Source organism: Gracilinanus agilis, chromosome 2 (genome assembly GCF_016433145.1).
Source record: "Gracilinanus agilis isolate LMUSP501 chromosome 2, AgileGrace, whole genome shotgun sequence".
NCBI classification, from domain to species: domain Eukaryota; kingdom Metazoa; phylum Chordata; class Mammalia; order Didelphimorphia; family Didelphidae; genus Gracilinanus; species Gracilinanus agilis.
Genome location: NC_058131.1, coordinates 346277596 through 346293378, shown reverse-complemented (window position 1 = coordinate 346293378; position 15783 = coordinate 346277596). Strand labels below are relative to the sequence as shown.

General features: G+C 38.4%; 1 protein-coding gene across 1 annotated transcript in view; it reads left to right on the top strand.

The window, feature by feature from the left end:
• Positions 1-13266, top strand: part of TGIF2 (TGFB induced factor homeobox 2) — a 28205-nt gene extending 14939 nt beyond the window's left edge. Inside the window, exon 3 of the mRNA XM_044664341.1 lies at positions 12712-13266. Coding sequence (XP_044520276.1) covers positions 12712-13266 — 555 coding nt within the window. The remainder of the gene's footprint in view (positions 1-12711) is intronic.
• Positions 13267-15783: the final 2517 nt, after the last annotated feature.

Genomic DNA, 15783 nt, shown 5'->3' with positions numbered 1-15783 from the left:
AACCATAGAGTTTAGGGGCCTTTCTGGGATTCATACTTAACTCCAGGGTTCTCTTAACTCCAGATTCAAGGATTTCCCCACAGAGAACACTTGCTTAGGGTACTTCTTCAGGGAATTCTTTGTTTTGAGGTAGCATCTGAGTTGGGTCAGGAAAGAAAGGATTTCAAGTGAGGATGGGCAAAGTAGAGATGGAGAAATGTCCGTTTTTGGCATGGAGGACTAAGAGTGGGAATACAGTTAAAAAACAGGAGTTGGTCTGTCTTAACTGATGTAAATTCATGATTAGAAAAGGGATAACATGTGAATGGTAACTTGGGCCCAGATTGTGTACAAATTTGAGTGAATAGAAGTGTATTTTTTTTTAAATGAGTAAGAGTCTGACTTGACAAAGATACCCAAGTTATTTGACTTGGTCCGAGGGATACCACAGTGATATTTTTGAGGCGAAGATAAGACAGATATGAAGGAAATATGGACTCTGTTGGAATTTGAGATCTGGGGTGGGGAAGCAGGAGGTTTTTAGGAGCTATTTGAAAAGACAGAGAGGAGATCCAAAGAATATTTAGATTAGATCTATGATCAAATATCATGGATCTGGAAGGAAAATCCAAGAGCATTAAATCCAAACCTCTTCTTTGCCATAAAAGGAAACTGAGGTCCAGAGAGTAAGTGATTTTCTCAAAGACCACACAAAGCCAGGATTCAAACCATGGTCCTTTGACCCCCAAAACCAGACCTCTTTTCCATATATCGTGTTGTCTTTCCCAGAGGCCTAGAAAGGAAGAGATTTGTTCAGAATCATAGTGATAGAAATAGGATTATAACGAAGGTAGATTTTTTTCCCCTTTTAATCTCATTGTCACTTTCCAAGGACTGCCCCCCTAATCCCCAGAGAGCTCTTTTCTGGTAAGAAGCAATCAGGCAGAACAAACCCATCACATTGCCCTTCCTCTTTTCCATTCCTTCGGTGCTGCTACACCCTAAGGACCTTTGAACCTTGACATCTGAAATGGCTTATTCTTACCCATGATCTGCCATCTCTTCCAAGTGAAGCATGCTTTAGCCAGCATTACTTTGAAGTCATGATGGATCACTGCATTGATTAGACTTTTGAAGTCTTTCAATATGTGTATTTGTTTTTAAGATTATAACTATAGTGTAAATTGTTCAGCTTTATTTTATACATGACATGAGTCTTCAAGTTTCACTGAATGCTTCATATTGATTATTTTTCAGTATACTATTTCAGTACATCTTTGTCACAATTTGTTCAACTATTCCCCATTTGACAGGCCATTGACTATTTCCAGCTTGGTGCTGTTCTAAATTATATGTAGCACTATCTGTGGGATATTCCCCCAACTTGTAGGTTGGGTTCCTAGGAGATAACTACAACCCCAGGCTCAAGGTTCTCCGTGGGTCCAGGATCCTAAAGTGGGGCTACTTTTGTATTGACCTTCATTAGCTAGAAAACACAATTCGCTCAAAGCAAAGGCATTTACTAAGAGTGACAGCAGTGGCTTCAGAACACCTCCCTGATGTAAACCCAGGGGTCAGTGGGAAGAATGGGCGCATACCCAGACTATCGTGGTGGTGAGGCACAGATAGAGGAAGCACTCCAGGGCCACAGTGCCTTTTTTCATTCTCATTTCTGCAGCTCAATTCCCAAAAGGCAGGACTAATTCTGTCTTAATGCCATTGGTTTTCTTCTCTTCTGCTCTGGGTCACATTCCTTGAAGACTCCTACTGACCGCTTTTGACTCTCTGGAACACCATGCATGGTCAGAGGAGGATGGGAAAGAAAATCCCCTCTGGCCTCCCTCTCAGTTACAAGGGGAAAAAACAAAAGAGCATTGGATTCTTAGGCCATAGCCGACTTTTTCCATACTACATAGGATTACACTGAAGCTATTTCCTCCGTGTACCAGTCTCTGCAAAGTTGACTTGTTTGCCTTTTTTATATGATGTGGACCTGCCAATGGGAAATTGCCCTTTTCTCCTATGAAATAGCACTTCTCTACCTCTTAAAGGGGTAACAGCATCAATCCTTTTTATCTTTTATCTGATCTTTTTATGATTTTCAAAACAGGAAAGGGGAGGAAATCATGTGATCAAAGATGTCCTGACCAAATCTCCATCCCCCCCCCAAGACAAATACTTATTTTTTAATATATGGAACCTTACTGTCTACCTGACCTTCTTAGGGTTTGGTTTTATGCCTAGGAGTGATTGATGTTGTCGAGTCAAAATGTCTTATATAATTTAGTTACTTTTAAAAAAGTATAATTCCAAATTATTTCCCAGAATTGTTGGATTAATTCAGAGCCCCACTAACAGTGCATTAGTATGCCTATTTCTTCTTTCCTTTCCTTTCCTTCCTTTCCTTTCCTTCCTTTCCTTTCCTTTCCTTTCCTTTCCTTTCCTTTCCTTTCCTTTCCTTTCCTTTCCTTTCCTTTCCTTTCCTTTCCTTTCCTTTTAACTCTTTGTCTTCACAATCATCCTAAGGATTGGTTCCCTGGCAAAAGAGTGGTCAGGGCTAGGCAACTGTTGTCATGTGATTTGCTCAAGATCACACAGTTAGGCAGTGTCTGTGGCCAGACATTTCCCAGGACCTCCCTTCTCTAGGCCTAACTCTTTGTCTACTGAGCTACTTGTTGCCTTTTTTTCACAGTTCCTCCATCATTTGTTATCTTTTGTCAACCTAATGAGCTTTTCATGGAATTTCAAAATTGTTTGAATCCACATTGCTCTTTATTAGTTTTTGATAGCTCAAGTTTCTTTTGGAAAACAGCTCGTTTATATCTTTTTTCCAAGTGGCTATCTATCAAGAAATGTCTCTTTGTTCTTGGAGATATCATATATATATATACACATACACATACATACACATACATGTGTGTATACATATATATTTATCTCTAGATCTTGAATATTAGATCTTTATTAGAGGTATTTGTTGTAAAGATTTCTTCTCAAGTGACTACTTCTAATTCTAGCAGCATTGATTTTGTTCATTCAAAACTTTTCAGTTGTTCATTTTATCTTTAATCTCTTCTATCCTGTGTTTAGTTAATTATCCTTTAAATTTTGTGTCTACTATTCTCTTTTATGTTGTTTATTGAGGGATTTGTTGTAACATGATGGCCTAAACCTAATTTCTGCCAGATTATTTCCCATCAATTTATATAGACTAGGAAGTCCTTTATATCAGTAGTTAATGGCCTTGAGTTTGTTGAACACTAGATTGTCATGTTCAGTTGCATTGGGATCTTGCTTAGTAGTCTTCCATTGTACAACTTCTCTTTTTAAAAATTAAAACCAAATGATTCTGGTGATAATTTATTAGTATAGGATGAGATCTGGTAGTAGGCTACTTCCTTCCTGTTCCTTTTTTTTTTTTTTCATTAATTTCCTTGAGCTTCTTGACCTTTTGTTTTTCCAGATAAAATATTGTTATTATTTTGTCCAGTTCTAAAATAAACCCTTCATTGTTTCATATGATAGGTAAATAAATCTAAGTAAATGTATCATTTTTCTTATATTGGCAGGCATGGTAATAAGTGTCCAATTATATTCGTATATCATAGTTCATTTAGCCATTCCGCATCATCAAGCACCCACTTTTTAAAAATGAGCTAAAAAAATTCTTAACAAAAATCAGTTAATATGAGCATTTTTGTATTTTTTTTTAAAGGATAGCGAGGGAAACAACAAATCTACTAGAAACAGCTGGCCACTTTTTTTTTTTTTTACATAAAACATATAACAACTTCATTATGCCTTAAAGCTGTTCTTTTCATTTTTGTATCCTTCCGAACTTATGTTTTCTTCTCTATTAAAAAATTTTTTTCTTCTCTATTTAAAAAACAACAACAAACTTAATTACCTCATTTACTCTCTTCCCATAAAACCACTCCTGAGTTAAAAACAAAAAGAAAGCCCCTAAACCTCCCTTGTGTCAAAAGAACCCTATCAAGCAAAACAAAATCCATATATGGTGTAATGTCTGAAAATGGAGATCTTGGTTCTCCATCATATCTTCCTTAGGGTGTTGAGTAACTTGCTTTGTCATTCCTAGTTGGTCACTACCTTGAGCAGAGTTCTTAAGTCTTCCAAAGTTGTTTTTCTTTACATTGTTTAGTCACTAAGTGCTCCAGGACTGCTCATTTCACTGTTCCCATGTTCCTCTGAATGTTCCCATGATCCTCTGAATTCATCTTTCCTCCATTTGTTATGGTACACAAATGTTCCAAATTGATGGGCATAACTTTTCCAGCTTTTTGCTACCCAAAAGTACTGCTTGAGATAATTTTATACATATGGCCTTTCCCTTTATTGGACCATCCTTTTATCCAGTAATATCCCTGAATTAAAGAGTAGGCCCTATTTAATGACTTTTGGGGTAAGAATCCACTTCTTTGCCCCTGTAAGAAGTGCTGCTATAAATATTGTTTCAAATATACATATATTTGTATATATCATATTCTCTATGTAATATATATATTTTTTTTATTTGAGTTTTTTCCCCCTATTTTCTCCTCTTTTTTTGACTTCCTTAGAGTATATGCTTAGTAGTGTTTTCACTGGATCAATCAATTAACAATCCACAAATATTTATTAGGTAGTCTACTCTGTTAGGCTCTTGTTGGGCTTTGGTGAGACCAAGACAAAAAAGAAACTGTTCCTACCTCAAAAGGCGAATTCTTTTGGAGAAGACATACATAAATACAAGTAAAAGATTGTTTTGGAAAGGGGTGGAAGAGATTAGGAAATTCTTCATATAGAAGATAATATTTGAACAGAGTTTTGAAGGAAACAAGAGTCTGTATTTTCTTCTATTTTGAACTTATCAAACATGAAATAAAATAGGCATTTCCATATATATTCCAGAACAGAATGAGACAGTTTTATGTGAAACTGCGAATCTGTTCCAGAGCTTGCTTTTAAGATTGTAATCAAATCATGATAGTCTTACCTGTCTAATTCCTTCTGGTCATTGTGTATGGAAATGCAGGAGAGTTCATTCTAGGCAAAGTGTTGACCTTGTAATTGTCATCCTTAACAATTTGGGGCACTTTTAACACCTCAATTTTAAAAAATGCTAGTACATGGTTATCTACAAATTAATCTATACCTTTTGAGAAGTTTATTTGTACTTTTTATCCTTTTGCATCTAACTCCAAATCCACATCTTTTGGTCACAAGTTCTCTTTAAGTGTTTTTCTAAAATTTGGAGAATTAATAAGCTCTAAGCCTTGGCTCTGCCCTTAATTCACTGAGTCCCATCCCCTCTGGGCCTCAGTTTCTTGAATATTGAGATTGGACTAGATGATCCATTAAGTTCTGTCCAATTCTTTTAGAACCCTTACCTTCCATCTTAGAATCAACACTATGTATTGGTTTCAAGGCAGAAGAGCTGTAAGGGCTAAGCAATGGGGGTTAAGTGACTTGCTCAGGGTCATACAGCTCTAATAACTCTTTCTGGCCTGAAATAGAGGGCATTTTTCAGCCCCAAGGGATTAAGGATGGCCTAAAGAAATTAGCAGGACCTATAAAGGGTCTGCTGACTCTTTAAAAATATATATAATGGAGGCACCTAAGGTAGCACAGTGGATAGAATGACTAGTTTGGAGTCAGGACCTGAGATCAAATTTGATCTCAGACACTTCCTAGCTATGTGACCTGGGCAAGTCACTTCACACTAATTTGCCAAGCCCTTTTCATTCTTTCTTAGAATTGATATAAAGACTGAAAGTAAGGATTTTAAATTTTTTAAAAGTATTTAATAGAATTCAGATGTAACTTTAAAGCTGGCCTATTCATCTGTGATTCTTCTTGTTCTCTTTTTTTCCTTGCTCCTTCTCAATTCAGAAAAAAAATACATTAAAATAACCCTCAACAAAACTGCACAGTCAGGCAAAACAAATCCCCATGTTAGTTATTCCCTGGACTCCTTTATGTCCTAGAGGACAACTTCTGCCTGAAGTTTCCTCTGTTTATCAGATGGTTTCTGTGATTCAAGTAGAACTGGGTACATGGTATATCCTGCTTGTCAGTGTAAACTGGCAGAGACCACAGTTGGCCTTTTATTATGAATATTTGCTTCTTTTTTTGCTTCTTGAATTCTTATACAAGCTTGAGTTTTTGTATAACCTTGAAGCCCAAGAAGCAAAAACATTCCTACAGCTAAATTCAATAAAGCCATAATTCTGTGCTAGGCTCTGCCTGGAAGATTCATTTTGTTCATTATTAATTTTAGTAATTTGATATTTCTCCTCTTCTTAATCAGTTTGGCAAAGAGTTTATCAGTTTTATTAGTCTTTTCAAAAAAATAGCTTTTAGTTTTGCTTATCATTTCTGTAGGCTTTTTTGTTTCCAACTCCTCTATTTCTCCCCTGATTTTCAAGGTTTCTTCCTTAGGGAGTACTTTGGGCTTATTTGTTGATCTCATTTTTCAAAATCACATACTCCATTCATTAGTCCTGTTCTAGTTTATTGATACATATATTTTATGTTCTTAAAAATAGGATTTTTCTTCTGAGGACTGCTTTATCTGCATCCCCCAAATTTGCTATATAGTCTCATCATTGTTCTGAGGTTACAGATGTGAATGTAGTCCCTTGCTTATAGTCTAACAGACAACATGGTATGGCAGAAAGAATGTAGAAATCAAATCCTAATATTTTCTAGCTACATGACTTTGGATAAATAACTAGTTTATTTTTAAAATGATTTTCATAATCTTTGACTCAAAGATTTATAGTGAAGAGTATTTTGAGGATTTTTAAAAATAGATTTATTAATAATAAATTGTTTCAGTGTCACCTACATTTCCTTCTGTAACTCCTTTGCTTCTCTCTCTCCCATGAAGCCATCCCTTATTTATTAATAAGTAATTTTTTAAAGGAAGAAGTTGGGAGATGCCGTAAAAACTGTACGTCTGCAAAATCTGATGGTTTACACAGTTTTGTATACCTTTGGCCCTTGAGCAGAACAGAAGGTGGTTGTTCTTTTCATAGAATTGTAGTCATTGTAAACATTGTTTTCCTGGCTCTGCTTCAAATTTCATTTTGCTTCAGTTCATGTTAGTCTAGGAAGGTTTGTCAAATTGCAAAGATTTCTAGTAGTGGGAAGCTATTGCTCTTAGTAGGGGTGGTCATACCACAACTTTTATAAGAAGTAGTCAGTTCATCCTCAATTCGAAGATCTCCATTGACAAGTAGCTTACTTTCTCTCAGAGATGTCCAGTCTACTTTTGAACTGCTCCATTTATTTTGAAATTATTACTTTCCATAATCCTGGACCTCTGAAAACTTCCATGCTGAATTTGCTTATATGCCCAATCCACATGGTGACTTCTATTTTGGGTCTTCTCAAGGAACCTGTGGACCTGACTCATGGTCTCAGTTCTCTGGTGTTAGGGGACTTGGCATTCGTATTGAGATTTCCTCATTGTCTAATGCCTCACCCTTCTCCAATTCCTTTCATTTCCACCTCTGACACACACATAAGGATGGCCACACTATATCTCACCATCACCCATAGACAAGAGTTCCACTTCCTTATTTAGATACTCTTGACATTCTTCTGTCTCAGGGGTCAGCAAATTATGACCCACAGGCTAAATCTCATTGCCCTGTTTTTATAAGCTAGCAGGCAAAGAATGGTTGTTTTATACATTTTAAGGGGGGGGGGAGTAAAAACCATTCTTAGCTTAAAGTCTACAAAAAGAAAGTGGCAGAATCCTATAGGCTGGTTTGATTTAACCTATTATTCCATCTCTCCCTATCCCTCATCCCTCCCAAACTTGTTTTTTTTTGCCTTTATCAGGATCTTTCTAGGCCTTTCCTCCACTCAGTATATTTTAAGCCATTATCCATATTCTGACTTCAGTTTCCTTCTCTCTTTTGCATCTGGACCCCCTAGAGTTGTCAATGTCAATTCTATGCTACCTTGTTCTTCTCAAATCTCTTTTCCTGCTGTCCTTTTGCTGCTGATCGTCTCTTGCTAAACTTTGTCCATAGATTATTCCAGACATAAACCTCCTCTCGTCCTACTTAGAGGATACTGAACAGATCTGGAGTAAGTCACATGCCATGCTAATTAGGTAAATTATAAGTTTATGCCATCCTTTTAACTGGCTTTTGTAGCAAGACAATGCTTTTATTCCTCCCTAATTGAGTCCCTATCTCGTATTTTTCAAAAGTGATTACAAATTTTCTCTTCCTTCCTTAAGCCTCTCATATCCTCCTGTTTCCTTTGCTCTCTGATGTTACTGAGAAAATATAAGGCTAATCAGTATGAGCTTCCCTTTCCTTTTCTGAAAACTTCATCTAAAACTTATTTAAAACTCCCTTGTCCCCAATAAATAAAAGGTCAAAGTATATGAGTAGGCAGTTTTCAAAGCAAGAAATCTAAGCTGTCAACAAGGATATGAAAAAAATGCTTTCAGATCATTGAGAGAAATGAAAATGAAAATAACTGAGATTACACCTCACACCCATCTGACTGGCAAAAGACAACAGAAAGGTGAAATGACCTTTGGAGGGCCTGATTGAAAACTTAACACACTGTTGGAGCTGTAGATTGGTCTGGACATCCTGGAAAACCATTTGGAATTATGCTTTTAAAAAGTCAGTGATTTGAGTGCTAGCCCCACATTCCAAAAGATCCAAGAAAGATAAAAAGGTACAAATAATTCTATTCGCCCCCTTTGTTACGGCCAAAGAAATGGAAGATAAATAGAATGCCCATCAGTTGAGGAAGAGGCTGAACAAATGATGGTGTATGGGATATAATGCATTGCACTGTTAAAAATAACCTTAAGGATGGTTTCAGAGAAACCCTTGGGAAGATAAGAATGAGTCAGTGCAGTGAAGTGACCAAATCCAGTCCAGGAGAACAATTTATACAATAACAATTTCTTAAAGACATACAACTTTTGAGTGTCTTAATGTCTTTTGAATGTCTCTCCTCCTACTCTTCCCCCTTCCTGGTTTAGAAAAATGAAAAGGAAACCTTTTAAACGATTTAAGACAAAATGCATAATTTTATCCACTGAACTATCTAACTGCCCCCTATAAAACTGCTTCTTTTTCCCCCATCTATAATCCCTGCTTGTAGGGATTTTTTTTCCCATTCTTGCTCATTGTCAGACATATCTTAAGTTGATCCTTTTTTTCCCACAATTTTTTCCAACTTACATGTAAAAACAAATTTTCACATTAGTTTTATTCTAAAATTTTGAGTTCTACATTCTCTGTCTTTCTCCCCCTCCCCCCTCCAGAGATTGTAGGCAATTTCATTTAGGTTATTTATACCTGTGTGATTGTGCAAAATACATTAAATAGGTACTTAATAAATTTGTGTTTGATTTCCATGCTAGAATGTCAGTTTCTTGAAGACAGGAACTTTGACTTATTCATTCTTCCTCAACAGATTACTCCACTAGGAATGTTTGTTGAAGAGATTCAGCAGGCATTAGGGACCCTGAGAAAGTTCTTACCCAGGGAGTGGGGTGTGCTTGGACAGTGTGTTTTAGGAAAATCAATCAAATAGTCAATGTAAGAGGAGAGAAAGAGAAAAGAAAAGACAACTATCTAGGAATAAGGTTGGAACCTGATGAAATTGGATGACTCAGCCTAAGAAACTCTCAGAGAAGAGATGAGTGACTAACCCTAGACCCTAGGAGAAAGAGCTCAGGATTCTTGTAGTTAAGTGAGTAAGGTGAGGGAGGGAGCAGTCAGGGTCCAGGACAATTTGTTTTTTAATCAGGAGCCAAAGGAGGGTAAACCTGGGGGCCCCAGACTTGGGCATAACCCTAGGTTGGAGGGGCTGTAACATGAAACCGTGCTTTTATGCCATTTCCTCTGTAAAAAGGACATCAGGAGAGTGTTATGCATAGTTTCTGACAGCAGTTTTGCTACTGTTAAACATGGACCAGTTTGCTCTTTGGGGTCTCTTGTCTCTTTTTTAGATTTTAAGGTCTTCAGAAAAGAAATTGGCTATACATAGTATAAAAGGAGTTTTGGAGAAGGAAGGTGTAGTTCTTTTTTCTAGTCCCCTTTGGGTTGACACAGGATAGCTTTTTTTGTTAAGAAAATGAATCAGTCAATTAATTTCTGGGAATTGGTTGGTCTTTTGAAAATTGCCAGTGAAGAATACAGTAAGAGGGGTGAGCTCCAAAAACATCTGCTGATGGTGCTAGGAAGCCCAGAGACCTTTAGTCTGGAGAAAAGTGTGAGGGGAACAGGATCATTATCTTTAATCCTTGAAAGGCTATCCTGAGGAAAAAGAAAATGAGATTTTCGATGGGGCTGGCTATCAGCTCTGCTGGGGAATGTACTATTTCCTAATTACCTCCTTTTAAAGAATCCTCCAGCTTCCTTCAAAGGGGCAATTCTTATATCACATCCTTTAGTATGGGTTTAACCTGGGGTCCATGAGCTTTTTAAAAATATATTTTAATAACTGCATTTCAAAATAATTGGATTCCTTTGTAGTCTTTTGAATTTTCTACATTTAAAAAAATTTTATTTTTCTGAGAAAGCTCATAGCCTTCACCAGACTGCCAAAGATTAGGGGTTCATGATATCCAAAAAAAAAAAAGTTATGAACCTCTGAGTTTTAGGAAGGCTCCCACTTCACAGCTGCTCCAGAAATGACTGTAAATATTTTGTATTTAATGTGCTATATATGTAGAATGTAAGCAGCTTGAGGATATATAGAACCTTCCCACCCCACCACCCTTTTGTGTTGCCTTTCCAGCCATTAACAGTTACTGGCACCCAGTAAGTTCTTAGTAATAAATGCTTTTTTTATTTGTTTTGTTTTTCCTTTGAGATAAGAACTAGGTTCCAAATGGGTAGAAGTTGTAGGGAAGTAGCTTTTCCAGGTCATTTCTTTCTTTTTTTAATTTGAAATTTTTCATTTAATTAATTGATTTATAATATTTTACCATGGTTACATGATTCATATTCTTTCCCTCCTCCCTCTTCCCTTTTCCCTCCTCCGGAGCCCATAAGCAATTCCACTGGGTTTTACATGTCATTGATCCAGACCTATTTCCATATTATTAATATTTGCATTAGGGTGAAAGTTTAGACTCTGCATCCCCAGTCATATCTCCATCGATCCATGTGATCAAGCAGTTGTTTTTCTTCTGTATTTCTACTCCCACAGTTCTTTATCTGGATGTGGGTAGGGTTCTTTCTCATAAGTCCCTCAGAATTGTCTTTTTCCAGGTCATTTTAAGGAAAAAATAATAGCACTTAGAGCTGGACTGCTTTAAGAGGTAGCCAAATCCCCATTGCTAAAGGTCTTCATACAGAGACTGAAAGACCACTGGTTAGGAAATGCCTATGGAGGAGATTTTTTTGTGGATCAGTTCAGCTCAATGCTTTCTGAGATTCTAACTCAATGAAATTCTGTCAATCTGAGAGGCAACCTATAATAGTCCCTTTGGCTGTCCCCAAGTGCATTCGCTGGCTTCTCTTGCCCAAAGGCCAGGTGCACACACTTAAACTCAGAAGACCAGAGAGTAAGGAGTTGGAGTAGTTGGCAAAAGAGGCACATGAACTGGGCCTTAAAGACTAGGTATGGGGGGAAGCTGGGTGGTTCAGTAGATAAAGAGCCAGGCCTGGAGAGGGAAGGCCTGACCTCAGACACTTCCCAAGTATATGACCCTGGGCAAGTCACTTAACTCCAACTGCCTAGCCCTTACTGCTTTTCTGCCTTGGAACTGATGCTTAGGAAACAGAAGGTAAGAGATGTTTTTTTTTTGTTTGTTTGTTTGTTTGTTTTTTTAAAGAACAGATAACAGTTGTGGAAAGGGATTCTGAGTAGAGGCACTAAAACCTTTCTCCAGCTAAGATTTTGTTTTTGTTTTTTCCTCTAGCTGTTTTAAGTTTTTCTCAAGTCTTGATGGTGGATTGTTGAATTTAGAAGGAATGGGATTGTGGGGCTAGATTAGACCTTTAGAGGTCACTGAAATTTAGCTATTTCATATTACAGATGGAGAAATTGAGGCCTAGAGAAATTGAATATCTTGAAGAAGAGTACCACCTAACCTTAGTTCTGGTGCAGTGGAGGGAAACTTTGGAATACCAATTCTATCACTGGATGGGTCATTTGAACCTTAATTTCTACATTTATAAAATGGGGATGATGATGATAATAGTTAGCATTTATAGAGTGTTTTAACATTTGCAAAGCTCCTTCCCAATGTTATCTCATTTTATCCTCACAGCTACCCTGAGAGGTAGGTGTTGTTATTATCCCCATTTTTACAGATAAAGAAACTGAGGAGGCAGAGGGTAGTTTAGTGACTTCTTGACTAAGGTGACAAGTGTTGGAATCTAGATTTGAACTGTGATCCTCCTTACCCTATAGGTCAAGTGCTCTATCCACAATAGCACCTAGCTGCCTCTATTTCATGGAGTTAGTATGAATGTCAAATGGAATCACGTTAGTGTGGGTGTCTCAAAAGGATCAAGGACTGTTATATTTTTGTTTGGCTAGCACCTAATTCATTGCCTGGCACTCAGAACTTTAATGAATAATTGTTGGTTGATTTTCATACGTCAAACCCTTTTTAAATTGTAGATACTATTAAAAAAAAAGATACCTATATTTACTTCCTGTATTCCAAATTCTACTTTATCCCCCTCATTGAAACTTAAATGATTGAGTAATGATCTTCTGTCTTTTCAGATTTGCAACTGGTTTATCAATGCTCGGCGGAGGCTTCTCCCAGATATGCTGAGGAAGGATGGAAAGGATCCCAACCGTTACACCATTTCCCGCCGCGGTGGCAAAGCCTCTGATGTGGCTGTGCCACGAGGTTCAAGCCCTAGCCTGATGGCACCAGGGTCCACTCCAGCTCCCTCCAAAGTGCTGTCAGTATCTGTGTGCCCCTCTGCACTCTGTTCCTCTGCACCCCCAGTGGGGGCTCACCTCCCTGGTCCTGCCGCTGAGAATGAGAGTCCATCACCCCCTTCTTTAATTAGTGGGGAGCCACAGCCCATCCCAGGCCCTGGCAGCACACTCACCCTGCTGGCCAGGGCACAGGCTGGAAGCCCAACCAGTGGACTATTTAACACCCCACCCCCGACGCCCCCAGAGCACTATGGAGAGGACTTTAGCAGCTTCCAACTGCTGGTGGAGGTGGCCCTACAGAAAGCAGCTGAGCTTGAGTCACAGAAAAAGGATCTGTTGCCCCCTTCATGGCATTCAGATCTCCCATTGGTAGCTACTAATCCTAAGTAGTCCTTCTTGAAAGGGCTTTCAGGACTCTGTAGGGAGACAGTTGGTCCTCTTCTTGCGTTCTTCCTGTTGTTCATTGTGTTGTTTGGGGTCTTTCCTTTTACCTTCAGGGTCTCTGCCACCTGTGGGATTGTCTTCTTTGCCCAGACAGGTTCTCCCACGGGAACACTTGGGTGTATCATACTGTGCCCACCAGACCTCTTGTCTCATCTGCTCCACTCCCAACACTGGGGTCATCTGCAGGCTAGGAGAAGTTAGACCAAGAAATCTGAATCACTGGTCAATTCATTTCCTGCCCTCCAGCTTTTGGGAACATGATGCTCCAATCTCCAAGAATTCCCACATTGTCACATTTTCTGCCCTTGGGCACTATACTCACTGCTCCTGCCTAGTATCTCCCTCATTCCTTTCCACCAAATAGCCTTGTATGGGGCTGGGCTTATCTTATCCTCCAGCCCATTTTTCATCTCTACAGACTAAAGTATAGTGAACTGGCAAGACCACAGAGGTACAAAGAAAGAAGAGAAAACACTATGTTGGTTCAGTGACCAGGTTCAGAAAAAAGAATTCCAAAATGGTTTTTTTTTGTTTGTTTGTTTCAAAGAAAATACCTTAGTAAGTGTTCTTTTTGTTTTTTGCTCCTGTGCCTTTGCATTGGATACCTAGCAGACAGAAAACAGGCAGCTAGAATAATCCAAATGACATGGGGCTGTGGAACGGCCGATTCCATTATTTAGCATTACTTCCTGGTGAGAAGGGAATAAAGGAATTCCTAAGATTTTTTTAAATTTAATTTTTAAAAAAACTTTCATACCCTAGAAACTTGGACTATAGTGGAATGTGTTTCCTGCTGCCACCAGCAGCAACATTCACACCCCCCCCAATCCCCACCCCAAAAAAAGGCAAAAAAAGCTTGGGCCATCTAGTGGTTGGTCTGCTTACTACTCCCAAATACTTTCTTTTGAATCCAGTTTGATCAGCTTCTCTCACACACCCCAAAGCAGTTCATGCTAATCCATGTCAGTAGGACTGGGGAACAGGAGGCTGGGCAGAAAATGGAGGTTAAGTTTGGAAATTATATGGTAGAGTGGTTACAGATAAGTTGTTGCACCTTTTCTTCCTCTGAATTCTAGCTTCAAGGGCTTTGGCCCTCTGAACACCTCTGAAATAGGTCACTAGTGATTTCTTCCCCTCCCCCATTTTGATTTTTTTTTAAAAAATTGCTATTTCATAGGTTTACTATGTTAAATAGCAATAGGTACCAGCTTATATGTATCTCGAAAAACACTAATCCTAGGTTTAGACTGAGTATTCTTTTGTATGAATAATATTAATGTCAGTAGAAGAAGATGGGAAGGAGCACTCCTCAACCCACTGTACCTTAGATAGATGGGGTGGATGGGGTGATGTTTATGTGGAATGAGACATTAAGGAGCAGATAGGGAAGAGACTTGTAGAGACCCTCTGTTTCTCCTACTTCTTGAGCCAGACTTTCCCCTTCCACCCACCTCCATCCATTCCTTGTCTCTTTCCTAAACCCACTTTCTAGCTTGGCTCTGATTTTTGTAAGTCTGGATTATGTTTAAATAAGATCACAGAACTCTCCAGTGCTGGGGCCACTGAGAAAAGACAGGTTTTTGGGAGGGAGAATGACTTCCATAGTGCACTATGCAATGGGGGTGGGTGTCATGCTGCTGGACCCTGTTCTACATCTCTTGGGGTGATGGGGGAAGCTGTGGTTTGGTAAGTTGGACTGTGTCTGGGTTTGGTTATGTCTAAAGTGTGAGGGAGAGAAACAGCCCTCCAATTGAACTGAAGAAAAAAACACAACAAAAACTACTGTAAATAACTTGTTGGAAAATTTTTTTTTGTCAAATAAAAGATTTTTTTAAAAACAAATTGAACCAGGGAGCCTAATGAGTCTGTCATTTTGGGCCATACTCCCAGTATTGGTGGAGAAGAGCTTGAGTTCACAATTCACCTAAGCCTGGATAACAACAAATAGTGTTTTAATAACAACTGGTCACATTTATGTAATGTCTTTAGGGTTTACAAAATGATTTGCATAAGTATATTTGAATGGATCCTCATTGTATTTGTTGGGACCCTGAGATCCCTCAACTAAAGACTGAAGATTAACACAATTTCAGATGGAAAAGAAGGGATTTGGTATATCATCCAGTCTTAACTTCATGCCTAAGAATGTCCCCTAACATGCCTGAGTAGTTTCTCCCTTTTCTGGAGATTGCCAAAGGCAGGAGCTCATTAAGGCTCAAGGTAAGCACATGGCTCTAGTTGTTAAAAAGTAGCACTTTGTGTTTACCAAGAGCCTACTTCACAATAACCTTGTGGGAAGGGAGTTATATTCTTTTTGGTTGTGTAAACTGAGGTTGAAATAAGTGTCTAGACTTGGTCACACACTTCAGAAACCAGAGTTGGAATTTGAATCAGAATCCTGATTCCAGGTCTTTGTGTGGTTTTGTTTTAGAACTAGGCTTGTGATTTCTGGTATAGGGAACT